Here is a 27,282-nt window from a genome sequence, read left to right on the forward strand (position 1 = left end):
CACCACCATGCTTGGCTAATTTTTGTATTTTTTTATGTAGTTTTTTGTAGAGACAGAGTTTTGCCATATTATCCAGGCTCATCTTGAACTCATGAGTTCAAACAACTCTCCTGCCTTAACCTCCCAAAGTGCTGGGAATACTGGTATGAGCCAGTGCACCCAACATCTATTTTCTTCTCTGAAAAATAGAGACATTAACAATCCCTGCCTCCTAGGGCTGTTTGCAGAGACACATGAGTTAACATTTGTACAGGGCCTGGCAAGAGGCAAGTTCTCTATTGATGGGAGCTGTGATTCTAGCACTTCTGTGGCTCCCTCAGCAGTCAACAGGGCTGAACACATATTACTGCCAGACCACCAGCACTTTACACTTGCAGTCTACAACTAGAGACTCATTTAGTAGAATGACATATTCTTCACAAACCATGACATACAGGGCTTTCTGTTTGTTTATTTTGTTTCAAGGAGTCAGAAATGGAATTTAGGGAGTATTACTAACAGTGTACTAAACTGGATTAAAATAATATAAGTGGCTGGGCACAATGGCCAAGGTAGGTAGGTGGAATTCTTGGGTCAAGGAGTTTGAGACCAGCCTCGGCAACATGGTGAAATCTTGTCTTTACAAAAAAATACAAAAATTAGCTGGGTATCGGGGTGTGTGCCTGTAATCCCAGCTTCCTGGGGGGATGAGGCAGGAAGATCACTTGAGTCCAGGAAATCAAGACTGCAGTGAGCCAAGACTGCACCACTGCAGTCCGGCCTGGGTGACAAAGTAAGACCCTGTCTAAAATTAAAAAAAAAAAAAAGTCATGTAATGATTTTTTAAATCATATAATGACCACGTTTAGGAACTAGGGAAGATTTCAAAGGTCATTAAGTATGGACAATTTGTCCAATTTGCCCAGTACAAGTTTCCATGTTAAAATGCAGCTCCAGAATAAAGACAATGCTCCGTGTGTGACTCCGGTCCCAAAGAGTACAGGATGGATCCTTTGATCTGTATGCTCTGCTGCTGTTCCTACACTCTAAGACTGAGGAGCGTTTTTTTTTGTTTGTTTGTTTTTACATACTGCTTACCTTTCTGGAGAGCAGTAGGCAGTATAATGCCCTTTAAAGATGTTCATGCCATAATCCCTGGGAACTGTGAATATGTTACCTTCTATACAAAGGGATTTTATGGATGTGATTAGGTTAAGAACCTTGAGATGGCGATAGTATCCTGGATTATACAAGTAGGCTTCATCTGATCACATGAGTCCTTGAAAGTAGAGAAGCTTTCCCAGCTGTGGGAAGAGAGAGACATGACTGGACAAATGGTGGAAGAGATGTGATATGGCTAGCTTTGAAGATGGAAGGAGGAAGGTGCCAGGAGCCAAGGAATGTGGGTGGTTTCTGGAAGCTGGAAAAGGCAAGGAAATTGATTCTTTCCTAGAGCCTCCAGAAATACACCTTGCACATTGACTTTAGTGACAGCTGTGTTGGACTTCTAACTTACAAAAACTGTAGGAAAATAGATTTGTATTGTTTTAAGCCATGAAGTTTGTGGTAATTTGTTTTGGGAGCAATAGGAAACTAAGACAAGGAACAACAAACACAACAACCCAGAGAGGCCAGCATGGTCATGTCTGCAAAGGAAGCAGCTTTTACTTGTGTGTAATAAACATTTTCAGCAATTTCATTTGTCATCTGTAGCATTTTACAATCCTTCACTCTTCTGATCACCTTCCTAAATATAATTCTGTGTACAAGCTTCCAGGTTAAAATGCAGCTCCAGAATAAAGACAACACTCCATGTGTGACTCCAGTCCTGAAGAGTGTGGGATGGATCCCTTGCTCTGCTGCTGTTCCTATAGCCTAAGATTGAGCATTAAAAAAATTTTTTTTTACAGTTAATTCATACTTGGATTCACTCTCAAGCCAGATTTCCCTCATTCTGTCAACTTCCAAAATGCAGTTTTGGGGCAAATAAATAGGCATATGTGAGATGTCACATGGCCCAGCAAAAACCCAGGACTTACATTGTTCCATCAACGATGGAAACAGGCTTGATTGCCAGATGTATAACGCTCCTGAAATACGGATGGAAACTAGCAGGCTGGATGGCTGTCACTGTGATTATAGCCTTTTACCATAACCTTTATAAGGAAAGAGGAATTATTTTTAGATTATTTTCTTTTCCTAATTTCTAAAAACATATAAAACTTAGAAAGTTTGCCACATTCCCACCCCAGATATATTTATCAACAGATTAGAATCTTAAAACTAGCATTTTTTATGCATCGAACAAAGAGAAATAAATAATTGTGTGTATATAAGAGAATTTCTTAAAGAAAGTAGCCCCTAGGGAGAGATGGGGGCCTTGGAACATTTGTTCTCAGCTTTCTCAGCTTCCACATCTGTAGCATAACCCAGGAATCACACTTTTAGTAATGAAGTTGAAACAGGATAAGATTTCCAATCATCAGGGGAATGATAACTGTGGTTAACATGTGTGGAAGGTTTGCTAAATTCCAAACAGTGCGCTAGTTCCTTTAATGCTCATATTGACTCTATGTGGTAGGTACAATTATCATCCTAATCTCCACTTTACAGATAAGGAAACTGAGGCATACAGAGGTTTGGTAAGCTTGTTCATGGTCACAAACCTAGCATGTGGTAGAGCTGGAATTTGAACCATGGTAGTCTATCAGCAAATAAACCATATGCTCAACCAACCTGCTACACTGCATCTCAGAGGAAAAATTAATTGGCTTCACTATACTGTATCTATTAAGGGAGGAAAAAAACCTAAGACTCCTTTTTCTTTTTTTTCTTTTTTTTACTAAAAATAAGGATTGAAACAAAGGGTGTTTATAAAAGAGCCATTGACTCAAGACACACTATTCCTACAATAATTTTAGAATTCTTTTCTTTCTGATTTAAGAGATAAAAATGTATCTTCACTGTTGAAATGTTGGGCAATATAAAAGTATAATGAAGAAAATAAAAATCATATCATTTCACTTAGCTGCTGCTTTCCATGTGCTAAGTCAGTGTTTCTCAAAGCGAGATCAGTAGGCCAAGGATATGAGTTCACCTGGAGCTCATCTTTAAAATGCAGATTTCCCACCTCAGACCAACAAAAGTAAAATCCTTGAGGAACCGGATCTCAGAATCCTGACTTCCAGCGGCACTTTACAGCTTGTTTTAAACTATGGAACCCATTCGGTAGAATCACATGCTCTCCATGGACCCGGACACTGAACAACCTATGCAAATACCCATTTGAAAATCTTTTTTTTTGAGATGGAGTCTCGCACTGTCACCCAGGCTGGAGTGCAATGGCCAGATCTTGGCTCACTGCAACCTCTGCCTCCCAGGCTCAAGCAATTCTCCTGCCTCAGCCTCCTGTGTAGCTGGGATTATAGGTGCACGCCACCACACCTGCCTAATTTTTGTATTTATTTTTTTAGTAGAAATGGGATTTCACTATGTTGGCCAGGCTGATCTTGAATTCCTGACCTTAAGTGATCCACCCACCTTGCCTCCCAAAGTGCTGGGATTAAAGGCCTGAGCCACTGTGCCCAGCCCCGTTGGAAAACTTTTATTAGATGTCTATTTTGTCTCAAGGAGTCCAAAATGTGATTTAAAGAGTATCTCTAGTTGTATACTAAATTTGACTAATATTTAATTTTAAAATTAAAATTTGAAAGTAAGAACTACATTTTTAGTCTTTCTCATGCCAAGTTTGAGAAATGCTGTCCAAGGTTTAACAGGAGAGGTCCAGAATTCTTGGACTAGGAATTCAAAACTCATTCTGTACCCAGGGAACTACCCCTCCTTTCTATCTGAAACTAAATAGTCTTTAAAGGTACTAAAGAAAGGAGAACTGAGGAAACCATACCCTATTTAGAAGTCAGGTTTAGGAGGCAGGAAAACAGGACCTTTACAGATTACTTAAGGGGATATTCTCTTGGGCTTCAGCTATAGGCTCTGTGCCCAGGTCAGCTACAGCTTTAATGCAGCCCCAGAGGGCCCCCAACCCAAGCATTGTGTTTCTGTCCTCAGCTCTGATCTTGATTCAGAGACCTACATTTGGCTTTGCTTTTCCAGAAAGCAAAATGGCTCTTCTCCATTAGCACAAGCTCATATTCTAGCTACTAGCCAAACAAAGGATTTAACAAATATAGGCCCCCAAAAGCATGTGCACTTTGAAGGCCATGATAAAGCTTAAATAGCTAAAACTTATTCAAAAGAAAGCCAACAATTGTCACCAAAAGCATGAGTCCTTAACAGAACAGCAAGACAAAAGCCAGAAAGAGGAACAAAAATATGCATTGTAGGGGAGGGGCCGGCAGGGAGGTGTAGATTTATATGGAAGAATTGACATCATTGTTTCCCAATAATACTCAGCATGCAGGAAACAGATGGAAAAGAAGTGGTGGAAGGGGCTACTTATGGTAACAGGGCATGCTCTCTGTTTAGAATCCTGGCATTTGGAACCTAAGTGTTTTACTTTGAAAAACTGGGGATGGGAACTCAATTGCCAGAAGTTTTATTAAGTCTAACTAAATCCTACTGAACTTATCACCTTGGCAATGCATGGCAAAATGGAGCTCTGCATATCAGACCTGTTTTACTGCTAGCATAGCTGTGTCTGGTTAGGTGGAGAGCAGACAAAACCATGGAAGGAGAATTTAATGTTGGACAGACACAACTGGAGTCTTGCTTCTCCTGCTTCCTGACTGGGTGACATGAAGCAAGTTACTTAACCTCTCTGAGTTGGTCCTCATTTATAAAACATGGACAAAACAGAACTTTCCCCACATTTTAAAAAGTTTTACCTTTTTTTTTTGAGATAAAGTCTCACTCTGTCATCCAGACTGGAGTGCGGTGGCACGATCTCGGCTCACTGCAATCTCTGCCTCTGGGGTTCAAGCAATTCTTTTGCCTCAGCCTCCCAAGTAGCTGGGATTACAGGTGCCCACCACCACGCCCAGTTAATTTTAACAGAATGCCCCATTCTTCTGTGCTTGGGCAGGGGACAGACAAAGCCATGATAAGCCAAATCAAAGGCCACTCTTGTTATTATCAGCTGGTTTGCCCTCTCCTGAGGGTAGGTTCACTTCCCTGCAGCTGAAGGCAGGCTTCTGTCACCCCAGCCAGTCTCAGCCTCACCACTCTAAGTACCGTCAACTACCTTTCCCAGATTTTAGGCCTCTTCTTCCCCGGGGTGCAGAAAGGTGTGAGCGATTCCAAGTGGAACCTAAGTGTTTTACTTTACTAAGTGTCAGGCAAAACCCTGTGGTTTCCTGGTCCTAGAGATCAACCACCCTATCCTCTCATAGCTCTGTCATAACTCAGTCAGATGATATTGGTTTTACAGTTTTATTGATTTTTCCCCTGGTGAACCCCCCCCCACTCTGTCTGATGGTTCTTTCTCTCTCAGCTGCCTCACATGTGCATGTCCCCTTGCGTGCTCATCTTCTACAGCCCTCAGTCCATTCTTCTTTGTACTTCTTTTAGTTGTTTTCCCTCTTTGAATACTTTAGGTCAAAAGCAACTTGAGAGCATCACTGTAAACTCAACAGTGTCTGGCACCTTAGAATTCTATTACATACTTGTTGCATTGAATTGAAAGTCCCACTCCAGATAGGTTCTTACTAAAAACATGAAAAGAGGCCAGGTGCAGTGGCTCATGCCTGCAATCCCAGCACTTTGGGAGGCTGAGACAGGCAAATCATGAGGTCAGGAGTTCGAGACCAGCCTGGTTAGCATAGTGAAATCCCGTCTCTACTAAAAATACAAAAAATTAGCTGGCCACAGTGGCGGGTACCTGCAATCCCAGCTACCTGGGAGGCTGAGGCAAGAGAACTGCTTGAACCCGGGAGGTGGAGGTTGCAGTGCAAGATCGAGCCATTTTACTCCAGTGTGAACTACAGTGTGAGACTCCATCTCAAAAAACAAAAAGCAAACAAACACATGAAAAGAGCTGGGGAAAGAAATATGCATAATCACACAAATTAGCTCAATTGCCTTCACATAGCTATAGATTTATTTATGGTTTGTCAGAATCCCAGCTTCTATGTCAAGCTGTTTTCTAGTGTTCATAACAGTGAGAGCTGGTATACGTTTGCTTTTGGGGGAGGAAACACCCCCTTCCAGTGGTGGTGGGAAGGGGGCCTGCAAGGCATTCTAGGCCAGCATCAGGCCATGGGCGTGGTACCAGGGCCTGGTATGCATCAACCAAGCTTAAACAAGAACAAAGAGTGCCTGAGACTCGATCCCAGAAACTCAGTTGGTTCTGGGGCCTCGCCAAGAATGTGGTTCATACCAAGGAATGACTGGTGAGGCACTAGGAAAAGGCAGTGTTTCTGGGGAGTTCTGTGCAAAGCCTGAGTCAGTTTCTATTTGGCAGTAGCTGTGAACCCCTGAGGACCATTAAGCAATTAGGTTCCTGATAATCCAGCACATCAGTGGTGTCCCTTGTCCTGAGCTTCCTACAAGGGCATGAACACTGGTTTTCTGAAGGAGGAAGTAGATTCAATGAGTCAACTGCTGCGAGTCCCACATGGGGCTCACCCTGAGAGAGCCACAGTGAGCTACCATATCTGCCTTCAGGGGAACTCACGATCGATTTGCATACACAAAGTGTTAGAGAACAAAACAACAGGTAGAATGCATAATAAATTGGGTACCCTGACCCTAAGGCAGTCAGTATTCCAAGAAGCGAAGAAGATGTGGCTGCAGTGGGCAAGGGACCTGGGAGGAAAAGATGGGGTCTGGCTGGGCTTCAAAGCTGGTAGGTTTAGATATTTGTGTGTGAAATGCACCTTGCAGAGGGTAAAGTGCTTTCAAATGGCCATTGTTATTATGACTCATCATGGTTTAGGCTGGGGGAAAAACAAAGCAAAGGGAAAAAAATCATCTTTCATAGGTTGGGGCAAAACTGTTGATGCCAAATTATGAAATATGCTATCCTAGGAGATATGATTCATGCCTGAGACCATGGTCTCAGGAGTCAACAGATCTTTATTTCAGTTCTGCCTTTCCCATCTCTATCATCTTGGCATCACTTGGTTAAATCACTCAGTTTCCTCTTTTGTAAAATAGGGATTAAAATGCCTAATTCTTAAAGATATTGAAATATTACTTTGCATGTGTAAAGTGACTGGCAGAGAGTAAGCAATCAACACAGATAAGTAGTTCTTACTACCAATGAAAATAACAACGAGGCCTGATTTGGGACTCAGCCTTCATGTCTAAGTCCTTTCTCTTCCTCTAAGAGACCTCCTCTTCCTCCTCTTCCTTTCAGCCATCCAGCAGGCTGATGCTTTCATCTTTCTCTATCAAAATCTGCTCTTAGAAAAACAATCTAGTACCAATACTTATTCTCCTCCGAATTACAGTCAGTCTGTTTGTTTTCAGCGGTTTTAAATTTAAAGCCTTAGTTGAAATTGTATACTGAGGCAAAGACTAGAGGGACAAGGAGTGCTATCCAGACTCCTGAAGTTCTAGCAGGCTGTGGCACTCACTCAATCAGTACTTGAAGCCAGCCCCTTGGGGGAGAAATACCAAGATCAGTTCAACTCAAGAGTGGCATTTGTGTTGGGGCATAGGGGAAAACAGCTCAGGAAATTGGGTGGGACATGTACCCATAGGCAAAAAAGAAAAAATAACTTGAAACTTGGGGATTGGTGGGAAAATGTCACATTGGCTTAAATCCACAGCAAGCACTGAATGCGAAGAACGCTAACTCTGTGTTCCTGGGCCTCAAGACTGGTCTGAAGGAAGCACTAGAAGGAAGTGGAGTCTTGAGACCCAGAGGCCAGGGTGGGAAAGGCGGCTTGGCGTGAGTGTGGTCTGTTCTGGAGGAAATGAGCAATGGGTAGCTCCAACTAGAAGAGTCTATCACTACTTTGTTCCAGAATCTTTAGCTAGACTTAGCTAATGGCAAGGGAGGTGGCAGGGCAGTGATGGTTCTTATGCCCAGAGTCCTAGAACTTAGAGCCCCATCCCCTTTCCCCAGGCACTGCTGCAGAGCCTCACTCACAGCCACAAAAGCCCAGGAAATTCTCTGCAGTAAGGTGATTCCTGGTAACAAACAGTCCCCAGCAAGTGCTTCAGAACTGTTTTGATCAATCAACTTCTGGAATTTGGAGTGTGTTTCCCCTCACACCTGCTCCCACCCTACAGAAAAGGTTTCCAGGCTAGCCCACAGATGCCTAATGGGTTAAGTGGGGGAGAAGGATAAAACGAATGCATCAAAAACTACAGCTCTAATGGCACTGGAGAGTTTGTCCACTGCTCACAGAATCAGCTATGGGAAAATGTGTTCCTAGTTTCAACATGTTTCCCTCTGTCCCAGCACCAAGAGCAGGCCTTCAGCTCTCCCTCACCCCATGGATGGTTCTTAGCTCCAGGGTAGGGCTGGGGCAACAGGGAGTGGGCTTCCTTAGCAGCCCCAATGCCTAGGCCTCCTGAAGCTGGAAGGCATCTGGGTGGCAGCCAGTGGGGGAGGAGGAAGGGTGAGGCTGCCCTGTGGCCCAGGGGCTCTTGGCAGAGGTCTAAAGAGTGGGCAGAAGGGAGACATGTGGAAGTGGCTGTTTCTGTTCTGTGTGTGGGTTGTCATCTCCAGACTACACAGAGTAAGTTACAGCTCGGCCTCAAGTTAGCCAGTCAGTTTGCTCCATGTTTAAAGCCGAATTCTCCTTTTTCTGTTCTTCCTGTTTCACTCTGGGAGCCCAAATGTGGGGATATCCCTATATACTCAAGCCCACAAAGTTTCTGTTCTCGCTCCACAAGCTCCTCATCCAGGACCTGACTTCTGCTTCAGTTCTTCTGGACTCAGCAGTGGCTGTGTCTTTCTTTCTTTTTTTGTCACCCAGGTTGGAGTACAATGGTGCGATCTTGGCTCATTGCAACCTCCACCTCCTGGGTTCAAGCGATTTCTCCTGCCTCAGCCTTCCAACTAGCTGGGATTACAGGTGCCCTACACCACACTTGGCTAGCTTTTTTGTATTTTTAGTAGAGACAGGGTTTCTTCATGTTGGTCAGGCTGTCTCAATCTCCTGACCTCAAGTGATCCTCCCACCTCAGCCTCCCAAAGTGCTGGGATTACAGGCATGAGCCACTGCATCCGGCTGTGGCTGTCTTTCTTGGGTCTCTTGAGCGCCCGTTAGTTTTAGGGTGACCTGAGTGTATACGGATGATCCACCCCACAGTGACTCTGAGAAATCCCTGCATAAATTGGCTTCTCCACTCAGTAGGGCAAGCAACCTGCTTCCTGTTTATTTCGGTGATGGATTAGCCCCATCTAATCATATCATTTACTCATTTAATTGGAGCAGCATCCACACAGTCCTGCATGGTAGGTGGGGATGCTAGGGTAAACTCAGCATGCCATGATAATAGCTACACTTATGGTGTACCATGTGCTTGCCCTCTGCTAAGTGCTTTACCCATATTAACTCATTTATTTTCATATCAATCCTATTATCGTCATTTCATGAGTGGGGACACTGAGATCCAGCGAGGGTAAGTAACTGGCTCTAGGGTCACTCAGCTTGGAACAAGCAAAGCTGGAATTCTATCCCAGGCAGTAAGGTTCCAAAACTCTGAATGGGGTTATTCCCCAGTAGGGGCACATGCCTTGGGAGGATCGGAGAAGGTTTCCAGAATCTTCCAAAGCTGAGACCCAAAGGATGAAGAATTAGTCAGGGAAGGTGTGATCATGATGTGCCAGGCAAGCTGCTGAGAAGGAAGCAGCTAAGCCAAAGAGAAAACCCCTGCCTTTGTTCTCCATTCAACGTTAAATCTTATTTTAAACAGAAACTATTTACCTTCTTTGCTAAGACTTTGCTGCTGTTGATGTTTGAGTATCTTGTCTATTTAATTGGAGATCAAAGCTTTCTAATTTTCTTCTTCAGCTTTTCCTTCAGCTTTGACAGCTAACTTCAAAGCTTAATAGATCTGAAAGTTTGTTCATATCCCATAGACTATAACTTTCTTGAGCCTGCAGCCTATCTTTTTTTCCCCGCAGTACCTACCACAGTGCCTTCATAAATATTTGTTAAATAGATAAACAAAGTGAGAGAATTATTTAGCCTCAAAATGTAGAAGAGCCACATCTAAAAGTTCCCGTTGCCTTATCCTTGTTATTTGAAATACCCGGGCTTACTCTCATCATGCTTATAATCATATTTGTAATGGGCATTTATTTGTTATGAACCCTCCCTCGGTCATGCCTCAAATGAAACATATACATTATGTATAAAAGATATGTCATATATATGTTAATGTATACTTTTTCAGTGTAGTAAGAACTAGGAAAAAATGTTTAGGAATGAAAAGGCTGACAATTCTTATGAAACATTCAGAAGGTGCCTTCTGAATGGCTAAGGCTGCCTATCCAGGTGAAAACAGTCTGTAATCTGAGCACGGATTACAATGCTGCTTACATATCCACATCTTCTAGGAGAGATTCTGATTTCATTGTTGTGAGAGGGGTCTGAGCATCAGCATTTTTTTCTTAAAGCTCTCAGGTAATTCTAATGTGTTGCCATTATCAAGAGCCATGGGGCCAGAGCAAGCAATATCACCTTTTAATTTTTTAAGTACAGCTTCCATTTTATTTTTCTCCAGAGGACAGTTTTTCTGCAGCCCTTAGGGACTCAGCTCCTTACATGGGCTTTGGTGGAGGCTGTAGGGCAGCACCTGCACGTGTAAATCGAGATGGGCGTGTTTGGTCCTTACAGGCTTCATGAGATGGATTCCTGACTACCTTGCTGTGAATGGCACAACTCACACAGTAATGTAGCTTCACATAATACAGCTTGGGAATAGGCGGTGAAGACGCTCGCTTCAAAATGTCCCTGACAATGGTGGTCTCTACTACGTTTTGAATGAGAAACTTCTAAAAGGGCATGAATTGGACCCAGTTTGTGCAGTGAAGAGGCTGCATGTGGCCCAGCCCATTTTGGCACAACTCTTGCTCCTTCTTCTTGTTTTCATCTTGGAAGCTCGATATCACTTTTTACCAGGGAGCGGGTAAAATGAACAAAGATTGCTCAGAGGAGCAAGAAAATTCTCAGTCAGTAAAGTCAAGCCAACCCAGAGAAAGATGATGATTTTCCCTATAACACTCTATTGTCTATTAGCTCCTGGCCCCAACCATCTCCAAGCTCTACTAGAAGACCCCGAACACTTGGCGTATAAAGTAGAGGCACGAAACAACCATGGACACACTATCACCTCGCAGAGCTTCACCCACAACCTCCCAACCACAGGGAGCAACATGATGTGGTTTCCCTTATACAGCTGCAAGCAAGGGCCTTCTTATGCAGTGGTCAAGAAAAGAAAAAAGCTATACTATTTTCAGCAGCAGCAGCAGTAAGGAAGGGATGATCTCCCTCTATTCCAGACAGGAAGAGAAAGTTAGCTGGTTCCCAGGGGAGAGCTAGGGGTTGGGGGCGGCAGCCACTGTGTTGGAGGGGAAGTGAAAGAGGCTCTGGCCAAGTCTGCCGGGAGCCACTTCATGCCATTCTTGAGTGTTCTTACCAGGCTGAGCGTGTACATTCCTAGTGCTCCCTTCTTACCAGGCTAGAGAAACGTGGTCAAAGAAGGGGGAAAATTGGCCCTGCATATCAGGCCCCACTGTGTAACTAGCAAGGGGTGATCAGAGCAGGGTCTGAAACTGGCGTCTATGAAGATACCTGCAAAAACTGTATACACGGGTGTGTGTGTGTGTGTGTGTGTGATTCTAAGGAAGCGGTTTCTGTTTTTCATCAGCTTCCCAAAGATTAAAGTTGACAACTGGCCCTGAGCAATGTCTGCCCTAAGCTGAACACCTATTTGTAAACCACACACCCGGCCTTATCAGATTTGTCCAACTCAAAGTAGCAGGGCTGAGCCTCAGCAAATTACAGAAGCATACGACATCATTCTCTGTCTTCAGCCCTTGTCTGCCCAGAGTTCCCACTCAGGCATGTAGCTTCCCTATGTTTAGATGGCCTGAGCTTAGCTCATCGTCATCCACTTTCTCCTCCACTCCAGCTCAGGGCTTTCCTTCCCTGTCCAAGGACAGAGGCTCTCTGCCTCCCTACATCTCTGGTCTTCCCTGCTCCCCTGGTACTCCCAGATCTGAATCTATTTTTCCTGTCTCAATGCAGGTCCACTTCACCACCCTTGACCTTTGAAATTCAGTAACCATGAGGTCAGTCCAGGGAGACTTTCTCCAGCCCCCTGACTCCCAGTTACCACAGTGACTTGTCACCCTCAGCATTCTGGGCTGATCTTCCAAGGTGGTGGGCAATGGGCCAGTGCCCAGCTCAGCTTTTCCTCCCAGAAGCAGAGTCCAGGCCTTGTCTATGAACCAATACATGTTTCAGAAAGTCCACAAAGAAGCAACATTATTTTAGAGAAAACTATTAGCACTGACTTTGTTTATTGATGCTACACTATAGCAAACACAGGAAAAAAAAAAAAAAACTATCCAACTAGTTTTAGCTGTGGGGAAAAAATAAATTCTAATTACTCTTATTTACATAAGCAGCTTATTATGCATGTGTAATTTCTGTGTAGCACAATAACGGTGTGTGGATCATTAAGTGGGTCAGTTGCCTTTCCTTTCAAAACTGAACTCTCATCTCAAACTTGGAAGTTTGCTGATCCTGTAGCAGGGCTGTCTGCTTTCAATTTAGGGGGAAAATATCATTAGAAGAGAATGTTGGCTTAGACATAGAAGCCAGTGAGGGCAGAGGAACCTAACAGGCCAGTGAGGGCCCTCTGATCCCTCATGATCAACTGTATGACCTTAGGCAGGCCAATTTACCCCTCTGGGCTTCCTTTCCTCCTCCCCAGGGTGGGGAGCACTGGATACTGGTTTGCCATTCTTTTAAGCAGTAGTCTCTTTTCTTTCTTTCTTTTTTTGGTCAAAATGAAACATATTCAGAAGCCCAAAATATAAAGCAGGTGAAAGAACAGCTGCCTAAGGCTGCCTTTGAGGCATCTTCACAGAACCCTGGGGTTCTGGCTCATTCTATTATCTATTAGTTTGTAAGAATGAACAGGGCTGGCAAGCGCCCCATGCAACTCTCATAGCTTTGAGGGAGGAGCCAGAATAACACCCACGTGGTGAAAGGTGGCATCCCAGGAGCATTCCTAGTGTACCTGGAGGTTAACTTGAAGGCCCCTACAATAACAGGTGAAGGAAAACATTTCATTGTAAACTTCTGACAATGGTGATTAAGAGGCATAGAGTTCTCTCACATCCAAAAAAACTCAAACCAAGTGATTTTTATCTCAAATCTACCTCTCCAGATGGTTGCTGAGGATTCAATGAATCATTCAGTTATGTATCTATTTCAAAAGAGTCAGTTTTGAAATGGTTCTCCAAGCTCTAAAATACTAAGCCATTTGTCCTAATGACACAGCAGACTGAACTCTAGAATACCACAGGAATATCACACCACTGCAAATTACTAGGTGGTGCTGAGTCTCCCAAAAAAATGGAAGTGAAACAAAAGCATTGCACTGTTTTTGAAATGCATATTTGATATGGACTAATCAAATAGTTTTTGAGATTACTTTCCTGGGGGCAGAATAATTCTGCACAGTTACACAGCCCTTATGTTTTCCCCTTTGTTATATCTATCTATGTATAAACACATGGCCCATATAGCAGGCTACTTTCCCTCTCACTGAAGCTTCTAAAGACAAGGCCTTTTTGTCATGGGTAAGTGCAAAACCAGTCAACCTTACAAAAGGAGTCATTTAATGCTCAATTTTCCAACTTTCCTATGATTAAACACTTCTAAGCTCAAACGCTGTTATTGAAATCTAGATAGTGTTTTCTTTCCCCTTTCCCCAACAAATGTTTAAATTGTCTCCAATGGATTCCCCCTCCCCACATTTTTTCCCCCAATCTGACCTTGAAAACAGAGTTTTCCTTTTCTCTACTTACCCTAAACTATTTAAAAATCAAGGCCCTCTGACCTTTTTACAACACTCTTCTTGTCTAACACACCAAATGTTAATCTGAAAGCCAAGAGGAGGGAAAAGGTCTTGGGGGGGTTGTGGAATGGGGGTGGAGGTACTATATATTTGGCATCAGGTCAGAAATTCAGAAATGTTTGTGCAACCACTCCTTCAGCCAGGATCCTTCCCCACCCCCCACCCCCAACTGCCTTCTAACGCAATAATAAAAAAAGATATGAGCAGCTGAAATTGGAGAGCCCAGGGGGGACAGCAAAGGCGGTCATGATTCTGTATCTAGGAAAGCCCACTGATCACCATCGCACATGTCCACCTTTCTTCCCTCCCTTCCAACACACAGAGTTTAGGATTTGGACCTCTGCAGCTTCCACCCCCATCCCCAGAGGTGGCCGGGTAAACTTGAGGCAGTACCACCCATTAACGGCTTATGTGAAACAACGGAAGGATTGACACAGCTGCCTCTGCGCGTCGGGACGGCAGCCCTGTGCACCTTAAGAATAGTTTATGTTCTTAAAAAAAAAAAAAGTGCCATGAGCGCACAGGCCTGGAATACATTAACTTGTGAACCGATTCTAACACAAACCAAGACAGTCCATCTCTCCCTCAAACAAAAAGAAGGGGGGAAAGGCCAAGCAAGGCACATTACCATCCTGTCCCGAGCTTTCCAGATACTCCGTCAGGTCACAGCCAAACGCGCTGGCGGCTCCCTTTCGTTTCAGCTTCTGCTTGGCACCCTTGTTCTTCATGAGTTAGTCCCAAAGAGGCTGCCCCTCCGTCTCCGCCGCCCCTCTGCTTGGCACCGCTGTAAGACTGGCTCCCGGGCTAGATCACCGGCTGCCCCGCGGCTCTGGGGGGCCGCATCGGAGGACTGGACGGAAGGAGCCGGGCGGGGGACCCTGCGCATGGACCCCGCGGGGCGCGGGCCGGCAGAGCCTGAGATCCACCCCGCGCCGCTCCGGGGCCGCCGTGCCGAGGCCGTGCAGACTGGCAGCCGCGGGCCGGCTAGCCTGGGAGTGTCACTTCCTCACTGGGAGTCCCAGGGACTTTCACAGGCTCCCGCGGTGTCTCCGGGCGTTTCTCCTGCGCCTCGGAGGGAGGGCGCGCTCTCTCCCCGCCTTCCCGAGAGCCCTGGAGAGGACGCGGGGCGAGGAGACGGCCCGGGGTCTGCGGCGGGTCCTGCGCCCTGGGCCCGCGGTCTCGCCTTCAGACGGCTTTGGTAGAGCGAAAAACAAGCATCCTGTCCCTCCTGCCCGCCCTCACGCCTTCCTTTTTTTCCTGTCTTACAAATCCTAGGATCATCCAGCTCAGGAAACGCTGGAAGGAAGTTAGCTAGGGAGGGGGGCGGAGGGTGGAAATTTTTGGCAGCTCGGCGCTTGTGAGTGTGTGGAGCCGGAGGAAGTAGGTGGGTGGGTTGAGGAGCACGGGGTGGGGGAGAGAACGCGTTCTCCCGAGAGCCGTTCAGCGGCTCCAGAGATAACTGCGCAGCCCGGGAGGAAATCGCGCGCTCCTCGCAGGACCCGCAGCCGCAGCCGCCGCTTCCTGTCCCGCCGAGCCGGCCCTTTGAAGCGGCGGGAGGAGGTGCGCTGGCGTTCTGCGGGGACCGTGCTGGATGGGACTTTCGGAACGCTCTGCCCTGGTTTTATCCTCGTTGTCATCGTATCTTTGACACTTTCTATTTCGGTGCCCGCCCGTCGACGGGACGGCGGCGGAGAAACCTGACAGGCACTGTGGCTGAATTCACGCCGGCCACTCCCATCCCTCCCTCCTCCGCCGCGTCCCTGCACCCCCACCTCGGCTCACTCCCCTCCCACACTGGGGTAAAGATACCCCTGGGCAAAGAGAGGCTGCAGCTTTGTAACCGCTGCCCAGGAAGTCAGATTTCTGGTGCTAAATGGAAGTGATGGGGGGAGGGTGGGCGACAAACCAGGATTTAAGGTGCCTCTGACACCTTAAATGTGAAGAAAGCAGCCTCCCAGGTTGTTTCATAATTTGCTTCAAGTTGTTTCAGGAGGGCATGTTTTTCCTTCTCCAGTTAGATTAAATTCCTTGACTTCTGTGTACTCAGCACACAGTAAGCACTCAAATTCTTGTGATTTAACCATTTGAGGATTAGATGAAACTTACTGTATAAATTCAAATCCATATACAGGCTTGAAGGGTAGGGGCATTCAGGGCTCAGATTGCTGGCAAAGCTGCATCTGTAGCATTTTAGGTACTGAATCCCTTTGCAGTCACTGTCTCTCTATGTATCACCTTAACAGTTTGTGAACTTTGATGCTTGACATTTTCTCTATGTCAGAGGTCAGAACTTGATAGCCAGCCTGCCAGATCTGCCCCATAGATGTGCTTGGCTGGCAGACACCAGGCTTTAAAATGTTTTAAAATTTGTAGCCAGCATTAAAAAGACAAGAGATTTCACATAAGATCTGAATTTCTGGCTTCTCTTGAAGAAATGGGAGATCTTCTTACACCACAAGTGCATTCCCATATGGCAAGGACTGCTGATGCTGAGTTGTGGCAGGCCTTTGGAGGCACCCTCTCTAGAGAGATGAGTCTTGGCAGTTTTTTACGGCCCCCATGGCCTGTCTTCCCCCTTTTGCACCTGCCTGGCCTCTGGAGCCACTTGAGTTTTTGGCCCAAACTCTACGAATTGTGTTTCCTTTTTTTTTTTTTTTTTTTTTTTTCCTTTTTCCATCTCTCAGTAACTGAGAAGCATTTGCCCCAGTCATCTTGGCGAGACATCTTCAAGTAACCACTGACTCATTCTTCTCCTTCCACCCCAACCTCCAAGCTAGTCCCGCCCAGACAGAGTTCTTCAACATGCGTCTCAGCTTGGTTTATTCCTTTCCAGGCCCACTCAGTGACAACCATCCACTCCTCAATTATTAAAGTAACTCCTAGTGGGATTTGTTGAGTCCAGTCTCCTCCACTTCCTCTATCCAAAGGATTGCTATAGTTATATGCTTGCCTGCCTGCCTTGCTGAAAACCTTTCAATAGCTCCCTGAGTCCTACTTCCAGGGCAGCAATTTCCAAGCATTTTGTAAACTGCTTGGAGACTATCTGGTGGAGAATTTACTATAATGACTTGTTCCTCCCTTTATTTATAGAGAAGCAGCTCCATATGTGACTATAGTGATCACTAACATTTCCTTAGCAGTTTACTTCAGCAAGGACTTTTGCATTTATTATTTCATCTGACTTATGGTGGATTTCATCATGTTGTCAGCAAAAGAGTGAGACTGTAGGAGCCCCTTTTCTGGGTGCAAATAATGGAGAAATTGCCAAGCCCTGTGAATTACCTTTTTAAATATTTAAAAACTTTATTTTGATGTTTCATTTTCAAGTAATTCCAGCTTATAAAAAATTTTCAAAAAAATAGTCAAGGACTTCCCATATACTCTTCACCCAAATTCCCCCAATATTAATATCTTATATAATGTGAGTATAATTATCAAAATTAGAAATTTTATATTCATACAGTATTAATCAGTAGACTTTATTCAAATCAGAATTAATTTTTTAATTACATGTAACTTTATTAAATAAGGTCTTTCTCATAATGAAGGCTATCAGTTAAGTATGCACACAATAATTTACAAGTAATTCTCAAAACACTTCACAGTATAACTTTAGCTATGTATGGAATCCCCATAATCACCATCAAACCCAGCAGATGTAGTCTGTTGAAAAACAGGCTGTCTAGGTGAACCAGTGAGGCCAGTTAATGACCTTAACATAGCCCTGAGATTCTTCTATGCTTTACTTAGAATTTCCCCAAATGCCTCTGGCTTCATAGGATTTTCAACCTGGAATGGCCTGATGGACCTTTTGATCCTGCTTCTTGTTAAGTTAGGTTCAAGTTTGTAAGCGTTCAAGGTGGAGGTAATACTGAGTACCTAGCAAGGTGTTCATTATTCCTGTGCTGATTAAACAAACCTTATTTGAAATGTACACGTGATGTACATTTCAAGGTTGTCTTGATGATAATTATCTACACCAAATGGTGGGATGAATTCATGATTTATCAAGCAAGATAATGAAGTCACATGGTGACAACCTGATTCGGGGAGCTGGAAATCTGTCCCCCTCTCCATTTGTTTCCTGCCCCCTCTTAATGTTGAGTATGTCCTGTGATAGATGCCAAAGTTGAATCTAGTGCTTGTTTTAGGTGTTTTTTCTTCCCCTAATTTTTCTTTCTTCCTATATGTATTTCTTCCTCTTCCCATTTGTTTTTCTTTCTCCTTGCTTATTCTAAGCAGACTCTTTTCTGCACCTATTGAAGAAATCTGATTTGGTTTCCAAATCTGATTTCTATTTGGCTATTACCTAAGAAGCAAGTTTGTATGGAGATAGTGTAGGAATGTTAATGGAAAGACTAACTGAGAAGCTATTTGGTAATAATATAAATTATGCCTTTAGCAGTGTGTCATGGTGCAATTTACTAGAAAAGCTGTTTGCTCACATGGAGAGACCTCAGAATTCTGTTGCTGCTTATGATCCCTCTTATCTGCACTTGTTTAGGACTGGTGCCTATCAACATGTGCTATCTGTTTCCTTCATCACCAAGGATGGCATCAACCTTCTCTCCTGTAAATAAATACTGTAGAAAAGCAAGATAACTGACTAGAGATGCCTGGCATTCATCCCCCTGACAAGAAAGGATCAAGGCAACACATAAACAGCTAGGATTTTACTGGAGTGTTAAAAGGAGAGTGCTGGAGTGAGGTGGGAAAGTGGAAATGGACCTGTGGTGATTGGAAGTCCAGGAAGGCAGCATGGAGGCAATAAGCCTTTGCATCCCCATCTCTTTTGCTCAAATCAGATCAACTGAGAGACAGGAGGGACTTCCTATTGCAAGGAAAAAGGAAACAGATGATCCCTATCAGCCCCTATTACCATTGCAAACACCTACTTTTTTTTTTTTAAACAGTCTTGCCCTGTCACCCAAGCTGGAGTGCAGTGGTGTGATGTCAGCTCATTGCAACCTTTGCCTCCCTGGCTCAAGCCAGGACTATAGATGTGCACCACCATGCCTGACTAATGTTTTGTACAGATGGGGTTTTGCCATCTTGCCAAAGGCTGGTCTCAAACTCCTGGACTCAGGCAATCGGCCTGCCTCAGCCTCCCACAGTGCTAGGATTATAGGAATGAGCCACCATGCCCAGCCTACAGTCATTACAATGGGAGAATTCTGCAGTTCTCACAAGTCCTGAGCCCAATTGGGAGAGCTGGTAGAAAGCTATGTGGCTCTGATTAAGAGCAAAGGGTGTGTACTCTTTGTTCCCACCCACCCTCTGTGAGCCAGGCTGCTGCAGCATAGTATGGTCTTGAGACCGGAGCTGCCTCTGGAGTGTGCCCTGCTCTGGTGGCCAGTAGCCACTGCACCTCCTTAGCACTGGGGCTCCATCTTCATTGTACCAATCCCACATGGGTAGCTAAATGCCACAACCCCAGCTGTATGGAGATTGGGCCAAGGATCAGCTGTGCCTCTGGTCCTGCATAGCAGGGAAACCAATTCCTGTCACCATACTTTTAGAAGGAGGAACAGTCTGCCAGTCCCACCCAGGGTAAAACCACCCTTGAGCTGGCCAAACTACTACATATCCACCCCTGAGGGGAGAGGCCCCTGAGCCTCCAAGCATCTGATATGTTCCCCAGCCAGTGAAGTGGCTACACATCCATGCTCAGGACCTGAGAAACAGCCCTACGTGTCCCCAGAACCTCTACCCTACCATACCCCAGCCTGCTCAATGGCCCTGTACTCCCTAAAAGGGCCTCAGAAATCATCCTGAAGGTCACTCCTGGTGAGCAGGCCCCCAGAACAGTCAAGTCACTAGAAGTCCATGTCTCAGACCTGAGAAACAGCCCTGTGGGCTGCCACAGGAAGACACATCCCAGACTGGACAAGCAGCCATGCATTTGCACACTAGACCTGAGAAACAACCCCATAGGCTGTCTCTAGTGGGCATGCCCCTGAGCCAGCTGAGCAGCTTTGCATCTGTGTCCCAAACCTGAGAAGTTTCCCATGGGCCACTCTTTGGCAACACACCCAAGGCCAGCTAAGCAGCTGTGTAGCTGTATCCTGGGCCTGAGAAACAGCCCCATGGATTGCCCCCTACAGACAGGCTGGCTAAGTAGCCCTGCATTTATATACCAGGACTGAGAAAGAGTCCCATAGACCATCCCTAGCAGGCACACCCTCAGACCAGCTAAGCAGCCTTGCACCCATGTTCTGGGCCTGAGAAACACCCCTTCTGGCTACCCCTGGTAGACATATTCCCAGCTCAGCCAAACAGCTGTATACCTGCATCTCAACACTGAAGAACACTCCTGCAGGCATACCCTCAAGCTGGCTGAGCAACCATGTGTCTATGCTTTCAGCCAGAGTAACAGCTCTGTGGCCCCAACCTCAGTGAGCCAGACCACAAATTGACAAACTCATCATGTGTACACATGCACCCCCAACCCAAGAAACATCCCAGCAAACCCACTCCTGACAAAACCACAGCAGTCACCACAAACTCTCTCAGCCTAGGCCACCGAGAAACTTGCAAATGCCACTAGTATGGATTACAGCTGAAGAAACTACACTGAGACCATACGACTGTGTCCACCCACAGTCAAGGTCAACATACCCCACCACACTGACACCCCAAGACCCATTCATACAAATAAGTCTTTCCCTGTGAAACAGTCTCCAAAAAAATAAAAGAGGTGACTTTTCCACCAGATTTATAGAAATTAATGTAGGAACATATAAACTATGAAAAAATAAGAAAACATTACTCCTAAAGGAAAGTAGTAATTGTTCAGTAACAGACTCCAATCATAAGGAAATATACAAAATGCCAGAGAAATAATTCAAAATAATAATCTTAAGGAAGCTCAGTGAAATACAAGAGCATACAAATAGTCAATTCAGCAAAATCATGAAAACAATTCATAATTTGAATTCATAATTGAAGACCCAAACAGGAATCCTAGAGCTGGAGAATTTCATGCAAGAATATCAACTGAGAAGCTATTCCATGCAAATGGAAACCAAAAGCAAGCAGGAGTAGCTATACTTAGACAAAAAAGACTTAAAGTTAAAAGCTGTAAAAAAAGACAAAGAAGGCCAGGCACTGGTGGCTCACACCTGTAATCACAGCACTTTGGGAGGCTGCGGTAGGTGGATCATAAGATCAGGAGTTTGAGACCAGCCTGGCCAATATTGCAAAACCCTGTCTCTACTAAAAATACAAAACCTAGCTGGGCATGGTGGTGCATGCCTGTAGTCCCAGCTACTTGGGAGGCTGAGGCAAAAGAATCACTTGAACCCAGGAGGCAGAGGTTGCAGTGAGCCAAGATTGTACCACTGCACTCCAGCCTGGGTGACAGAGTGAGACTCTGACTCAAAAAACAAAAACAAAAAGAGAAAAGATCATTATGCAATAATGAAGGAAATAAACAAATAAAACTGAGAGCTTCAACACTAGGCTAGACAAAGCAGAAGAAAAAATTTCTGAACTTGAAGTTATGTCTTTTGAAATAGTACAGCCAGGAAAGAAAGAAAAAGAGGAAGGAAAAAAAAAAAAGAAAAAGAAAAAAATGAAAAAAAGAGAAAGAAGGAAGGGAGGAAGAAAATAAAAAATAATGAAAAAGAGTGAAGGAAGCCTTTAGGATTTATGGAACACTATTAAGTAAGTAAATGTTAGTATTATGGGCATTCCAGGAGAACATAAAGGAGGAGGTGAGTAAAACATACTTAATGAAACTATAGCAGAAAACTTTCCAAGTCTTGGGACACAGATGATGGAGATTCAGACCCAGGAAGCTCAAAGAACTCCAAAGAGATTTGACTTAAACAAATCCTCTCTGAGGTGTGTTATAGTCAAATTTTTAAAATTCAAAGACAATTTTAAAAGGAGCAAGAGAAAAGTATCAAGTCACACATAAGGGAATCTCTGTTAGATTATTATAAATATTAGTGGATTTCTCAGCAAAAACATTATAGACCAGGAGAGGCTGCGATGATCTATTCTAAATACTGAAGGAAAAAACTGTCACTCAAATATATTGTACCCAGCAAAGCTATCCCTTACAAATGAAGGAAATATAAAATTTTCACAGACAAGCAAAAACTTAGGGAATTTGTCATCTCTAAACTGGTCTTACAAGAAATACTCAAGGGAGTCTTACATCTGGAAGTGAGAAGATGATAACCACATCATGAAATCATGCCAATGTTATGTTAAAAAAAAAACCCACTGTTAAAGCCAATACACTAAAGGCAATGAAAAATGAATCAGATCTTATTACTACACAAAACCACCCAACTACAAGAATAAACAATAAGAGAGAAAGCAAGGAAAAAAGGATATTTAAAAAATTTAAAAAACAATAAAATTACAAGAGTAAGTCCTCACCTGTCAATAATAACCTTAAATGTAAATAGCTTAAAGTCTCCATTTAAAAGATATAGATTGGTTAAATGCATTAAACAAGACCCAACTATATGCTGCCTACAAGAAACCTACTTCAGCTGTACAGATGCATATAACCTGAAAGTGAAGGTATGGAAGAAGATATTTCATGCAAATGGAAAACAAAAGCAAGCAGAAGTAGCTATACTTATATCAGAAAAAATAGACTCCAAGTTAAAAGCTGTAAAAAGAGACAAAGAAGGCCATATAATAATACAGGAATCTATTCAGCAAGACAATATAACAATTATAAATACACATGCACTCAACACTGCAGCACCTAGATATATAAAACAAATGTTATTGTAGCTAAAGGGCAAGATAGACCCCAATACAATAATAGTTTGGGACTTCAAAACTTACTCACAGCATTGCACAGATCATCTAGACATAAAAACAAAGAAACATCAGATTTAAACTGCACTATAGACCAGGTAGATCAAACAGGCATTTACAAAACATTTCACCAAACAGCTGCAGCATACACATTCTTTTTAGCAGCACATGGAACATTCTTCAGGTTTGGCCATATACTAAGACACAAAACAAATCTCAGAAAATATTTAAAAATTAAAATTACATCAAGTATCTTACTGGACTCCAATGGAATACCACTAGATACTATAAAAAGACGCATATTCAAAACTATAGAAATACATGGAAATTAGGCTACATGCTCCTAAAGAACCAATAGGGGAAAGAAGAAATTAAGAATGAAATTTAAAATTTTTTGAAAACAAATGAAAATTGAAATACAACATACCAAAACCTATGGAATGCAGCAAAAGCATGCTAAGAGAGAAATTTAGAGTACTAAACACCAGCATCAAAAAGGTAGAAAGAGTTCAAATAAACAACCTAACAATGCACCTCAAGGAACTAGAAAAGCAAGAACAAACCAAACCCAAAGTTAATAGAAGGGTAGAAATAATAAAAATCAGAACAAACAATTTAAATTGAGGCTAAAAGCAAAAAAAGGATCAATGAAACAAAAACCTGTTTTTTAAAAAGGATAAACAAAATTGACAAACCATTAGCCAGACTATGAAAAAAGACAGAAAACCCAAATAAAGAAAATCAGACATGAAAAAGATGTCGCAATGGATACCACAGAAATAAAAAGACTCATTAGAGACTCTATGAAGCGATATATGCTAAAAAATTAGAAAACCTAGAGAAAATGGATATGTTCCTGGGCACACACAGCCTACCAAGATTTAATAAAGAAGAAATAGAACATCTGAGCAGATTAGTAACACGTAATGAGATTGAATTAGTAATTAAAAAAACTCCCAGCAAGGAAAAGTCCAGAACAGGATCCCTTCACCACTGAATTCTACTGAACCTTTAAAGAAATACTAATGCCAGTTATCCTCAAGCAATTAAAAAAAAATTGAAGCAGAAGGAATTCTTCCTAACTCATTCTGTGGGTATAGCATGACCCTGATATCAAAACCAGACAAGGGCACAATTAAAAAAAAAAAAACTACAGGGCAATCTCTCTGATGAACATAGTCACACAAATCCTCAAAAACTAGTAGCAAAGCAAATCCAACAGCACATCCAAAAGATACTACACCATGATCAAGTGGGATTTATCTCAAGGATATAAGAACAGTTCAACACATACAAATAAATAAATGTCATACATCACATCAGTTAAGTGAAGGACAAAAACTATATGACCATCTCAATGTATTCAGAAAAACTTTTGATAAACTTCAACAGCCCTCCATGATAATTTACTCCTAGTAAATTAAGTATAGAAGAAATGTATCTCAACATAATAAAGGCCATATGTGACAAACCTACAGCTAACATCTTACCAAACAAAAGAAAGCAGAAAACTTTTCCCCTAAGAACTAGAACAAGACAAGGATGCCCATTTTCATCACTCATTCAAAATAGTACTGGAAGTCCTAGCTAGAGCAATTAGGCAAGAGAGAAATAAAGGGCATCCAAATTGGGAAGAAAGAAGTCAGACTGTCCCCACTTGCAGATGATGATTTTACGTATAGAATGTCCTAAAGGTACTATTGAAAAACTGAGAACTGATAAGTTCAGTAAAGTTACAGAGTACAAAATTAACATACAAAAATCAGTAGTGTTTCCATACACAAACAACAAGGTAGTTGAAAAAGAAATCAAGAAGGCAATCCCATTTTCAATAACTACAATTTAAAAAATCTGAAAATCAATTTAACCAAGAAGGCAAAAGACCTCTACAAGGAAAACTACAAAACACTGATGAAGGAAATTGAAGATAGTACAAATGGAAAAACATCTCATGCTCCCTGATTAGACAAATTAACATTATTAAATCTACATATTCAATGCAATCCCTATCAAAATAGCAATGACATTCTCTATAAAAATAGAAAAAAAACCTGACATTTTTAAAGAACCACAAAGACCCCAAACAGCCAAAGCAATTCTCAGCAAAAGAAACAAAGCTGGAGGTATCACACTATTATATCTCAATATATACTACAAGGCTGTAGTAGTACAGTTTTTTTTAACAGTATAACATCATGACACTGGAATAAAAACAGACACATAGACCAATGGAACAAAGTCAAAATCCCAGAAATTAACCTATATATTTATAGCCAACTAATTTTTGACAAAGGTGTCAAGCACACTTATAAGGAAAGAAAAGTCTCTTTAATAAATTATGCTGGGAAAACTGGATATCTACATGCAAAAGAATGAAACTAGATCCTCACCTAGTTTCATATATATAAATTAAATATAAAAATCTATTCAAACTGTATCAAAGACCTAAATGTATATAAAAATCAACTCAAACTGTATCAAAGACCTAACTATAAGGCCTGAAACAATAAAACTACATGAAGAAAACCTAGAGGAGTTGCTTCAGGACATTTGTCTGGGAAAATATTTTAATAAGATCTCAAAATCCCAGCCAACATAAGAAAAAAATAAATAAAATCACAGCAAACTAAACAGCTTCTGTACTGGAAATGAAACATTCAACAGAGTGAAAAGACAATCTGCAGAATGGAAGAAAATATTTACAAATTACTCATCTGACAGAGAATTAATATCCAGAATATACAAGGAACTCAAATATCTCAACAAAAAAAATCCCAATTAAAAAATGAGCAAATGATCTGAACAGACATTTCTCAAAAGAAGACATAGAAATGGCCATGCACCCACTCAGTCACCTCTATTTTAAAGGTGCTTGTATTAGTCCATTTCCACACTACTATAAAGAACTATCTGAGACTGAGTAATTTATGAAGAAAGTGGGTTAGTAGACTCATAATTCTGCAGGCTTAACAGGAAGCATAATTGGGAGGCCTCAGGAAACTTAACAATCATGGCAGAAGGTGAAGGGATAGCAAGTCATATCTTCCTTTTAAACCACCAGATCTCAAGAGAACTCACTATCATGAGAAGAGCATGGTGGAAATCTGACTGCATGATCCAATCACCTCCCATCAGTTCCCTCCTCTGACACATGGGGATTACAATTTGTCATGAGATTTGGGTGGGGACATAGAGCCAAACCATATCATTCTGCCCCTGGCCCCATCCAAATCTCATATCCTTCTCACATTGCAAAATCAATCATTTTCCAACAGTCCCCCGAAGTCTTAACTCATTCCAGCATTAACTCAAAAGTTCAAGTCTCAAAGTCATCTGAGACAAGGCAAGTCTCTTCTGCCTGTGAGCCTGTAAAATCAAAAGCAAGTTAGTTACTTCCAAGATACGATGGGCGTACAGGCACTGGGTAAATGTTCCAATTCCAAAAAGGAGAAATTTGGTCCAAACAAAGGGACCACAAGGCTCATGCACGTCTGAAACCTAGCAGGGCAGTCATTAATCTCATAGCCTCCAGATAGTCTACTTTGACCCTGTGTCACACATCCAGGCCACACTGACACAAGGGGTGGGCTCCAAAGGCCTTGGGCAGCTCCATCCCTGTGGCTTTGCTGGGTACAGGCTCCATAACTGCTCTCACATCCTGGCATTGAGTGCCTGTGGCTTTTCCAGGTGAACAGTGCAAGCTGTTCATGGATCTACCATTCTGGGGTCTGAAGGACAGTGGCCCTCTTTTCACAGCTCTACTAGGCAGTGCCTCAGTGGGAACTCTGTGTGGGGGTTCCTACCCCACATTTTCCCTCCACACTATCCTAGTAGAGGTTCTCCATGAGGGCTCCACATTTCCATACATCCTCTGAAATCTAGGTGGAAGTTTCTGAACCTCAATTCTTGCCTTCTGTGCACCTGCAGGCCCAACACCACGTGGAAGCCACCAAGGCTTGGGGCTTGCACCCTCTGAAGCAACGACCTGAGCTTTACCTTGGCCCCTTTTAGGCATAACTGGGGCTGGAGCAACTGGGACTAGGGTGCCATATCCCAAGGCTGCACAGAGCAGTGGAGCCCCATAGGCCTCCAGGCTTATGATGGGTAGGGCTGCTGTGAAGATCTCTGACATGCCCTGGAGACATTCCCCATTGTCTTGGCTATTAACTTTTGGTTTCTCCTTATTTCTGCAAATTTCTGCAATTGGCTTGAATTTATCCCAGAAAATAGGCTTTTATTTTCTACTACATGGTCAAGCTGCACATTTTCCAAACTTTTGTGCTCTGCTTCCCTTTTAAACATAAGTTCCGATTTCAGGCCATCTCTTTGTGAATGCATATGACTGTATTCTGTTAGGAGCAGCCAGGCAAAATCTTGAATTCTTTGTTGTTTAGAAATTTCTTCTGCCAGATGCCCTAAATAATCTTTCTCAAGTTCAAAGTTTCGCAGATCTCTATAGCAGGGGAAAATGCCACCAGTCTCTTTGCTAAAGCATAGCAAGAGTAA

The 27,282-nt window shown here is 43.1% G+C and overlaps 1 protein-coding gene and 1 long non-coding RNA gene across 2 annotated transcripts in view; both read right to left on the minus strand.

Moving 5' to 3' along the window:
- Window positions 1-15,250, minus strand: part of ARHGAP31 (Rho GTPase activating protein 31) — a 114,659-nt gene extending 99,409 nt beyond the window's left edge. The window contains exon 1 of the mRNA XM_032298991.1: window positions 14,621-15,250. Within this exon, the coding sequence (XP_032154882.1) occupies window positions 14,621-14,720 (100 nt within the window). The 5' untranslated portion in view covers window positions 14,721-15,250. The remainder of the gene's footprint in view (window positions 1-14,620) is intronic.
- Window positions 15,251-16,753: 1,503 nt separating this feature from the next.
- Window positions 16,754-26,412, minus strand: LOC116565430. Its single transcript, XR_004275437.1, has 3 exons — window positions 26,318-26,412; window positions 23,114-23,119; window positions 16,754-16,765 (listed from the first exon to the last, which is right to left on the minus strand). It is a non-coding gene; the product is annotated as an uncharacterized LOC116565430 (long non-coding RNA).
- Window positions 26,413-27,282: the final 870 nt, after the last annotated feature.

Source organism: Sapajus apella, unplaced genomic scaffold, assembly GCF_009761245.1.
Source record: "Sapajus apella isolate SASKATOON/1434 unplaced genomic scaffold, GSC_monkey_1.0 scaffold40, whole genome shotgun sequence".
In the NCBI taxonomy this organism is placed as follows: Eukaryota; Metazoa; Chordata; class Mammalia; order Primates; family Cebidae; genus Sapajus; species Sapajus apella.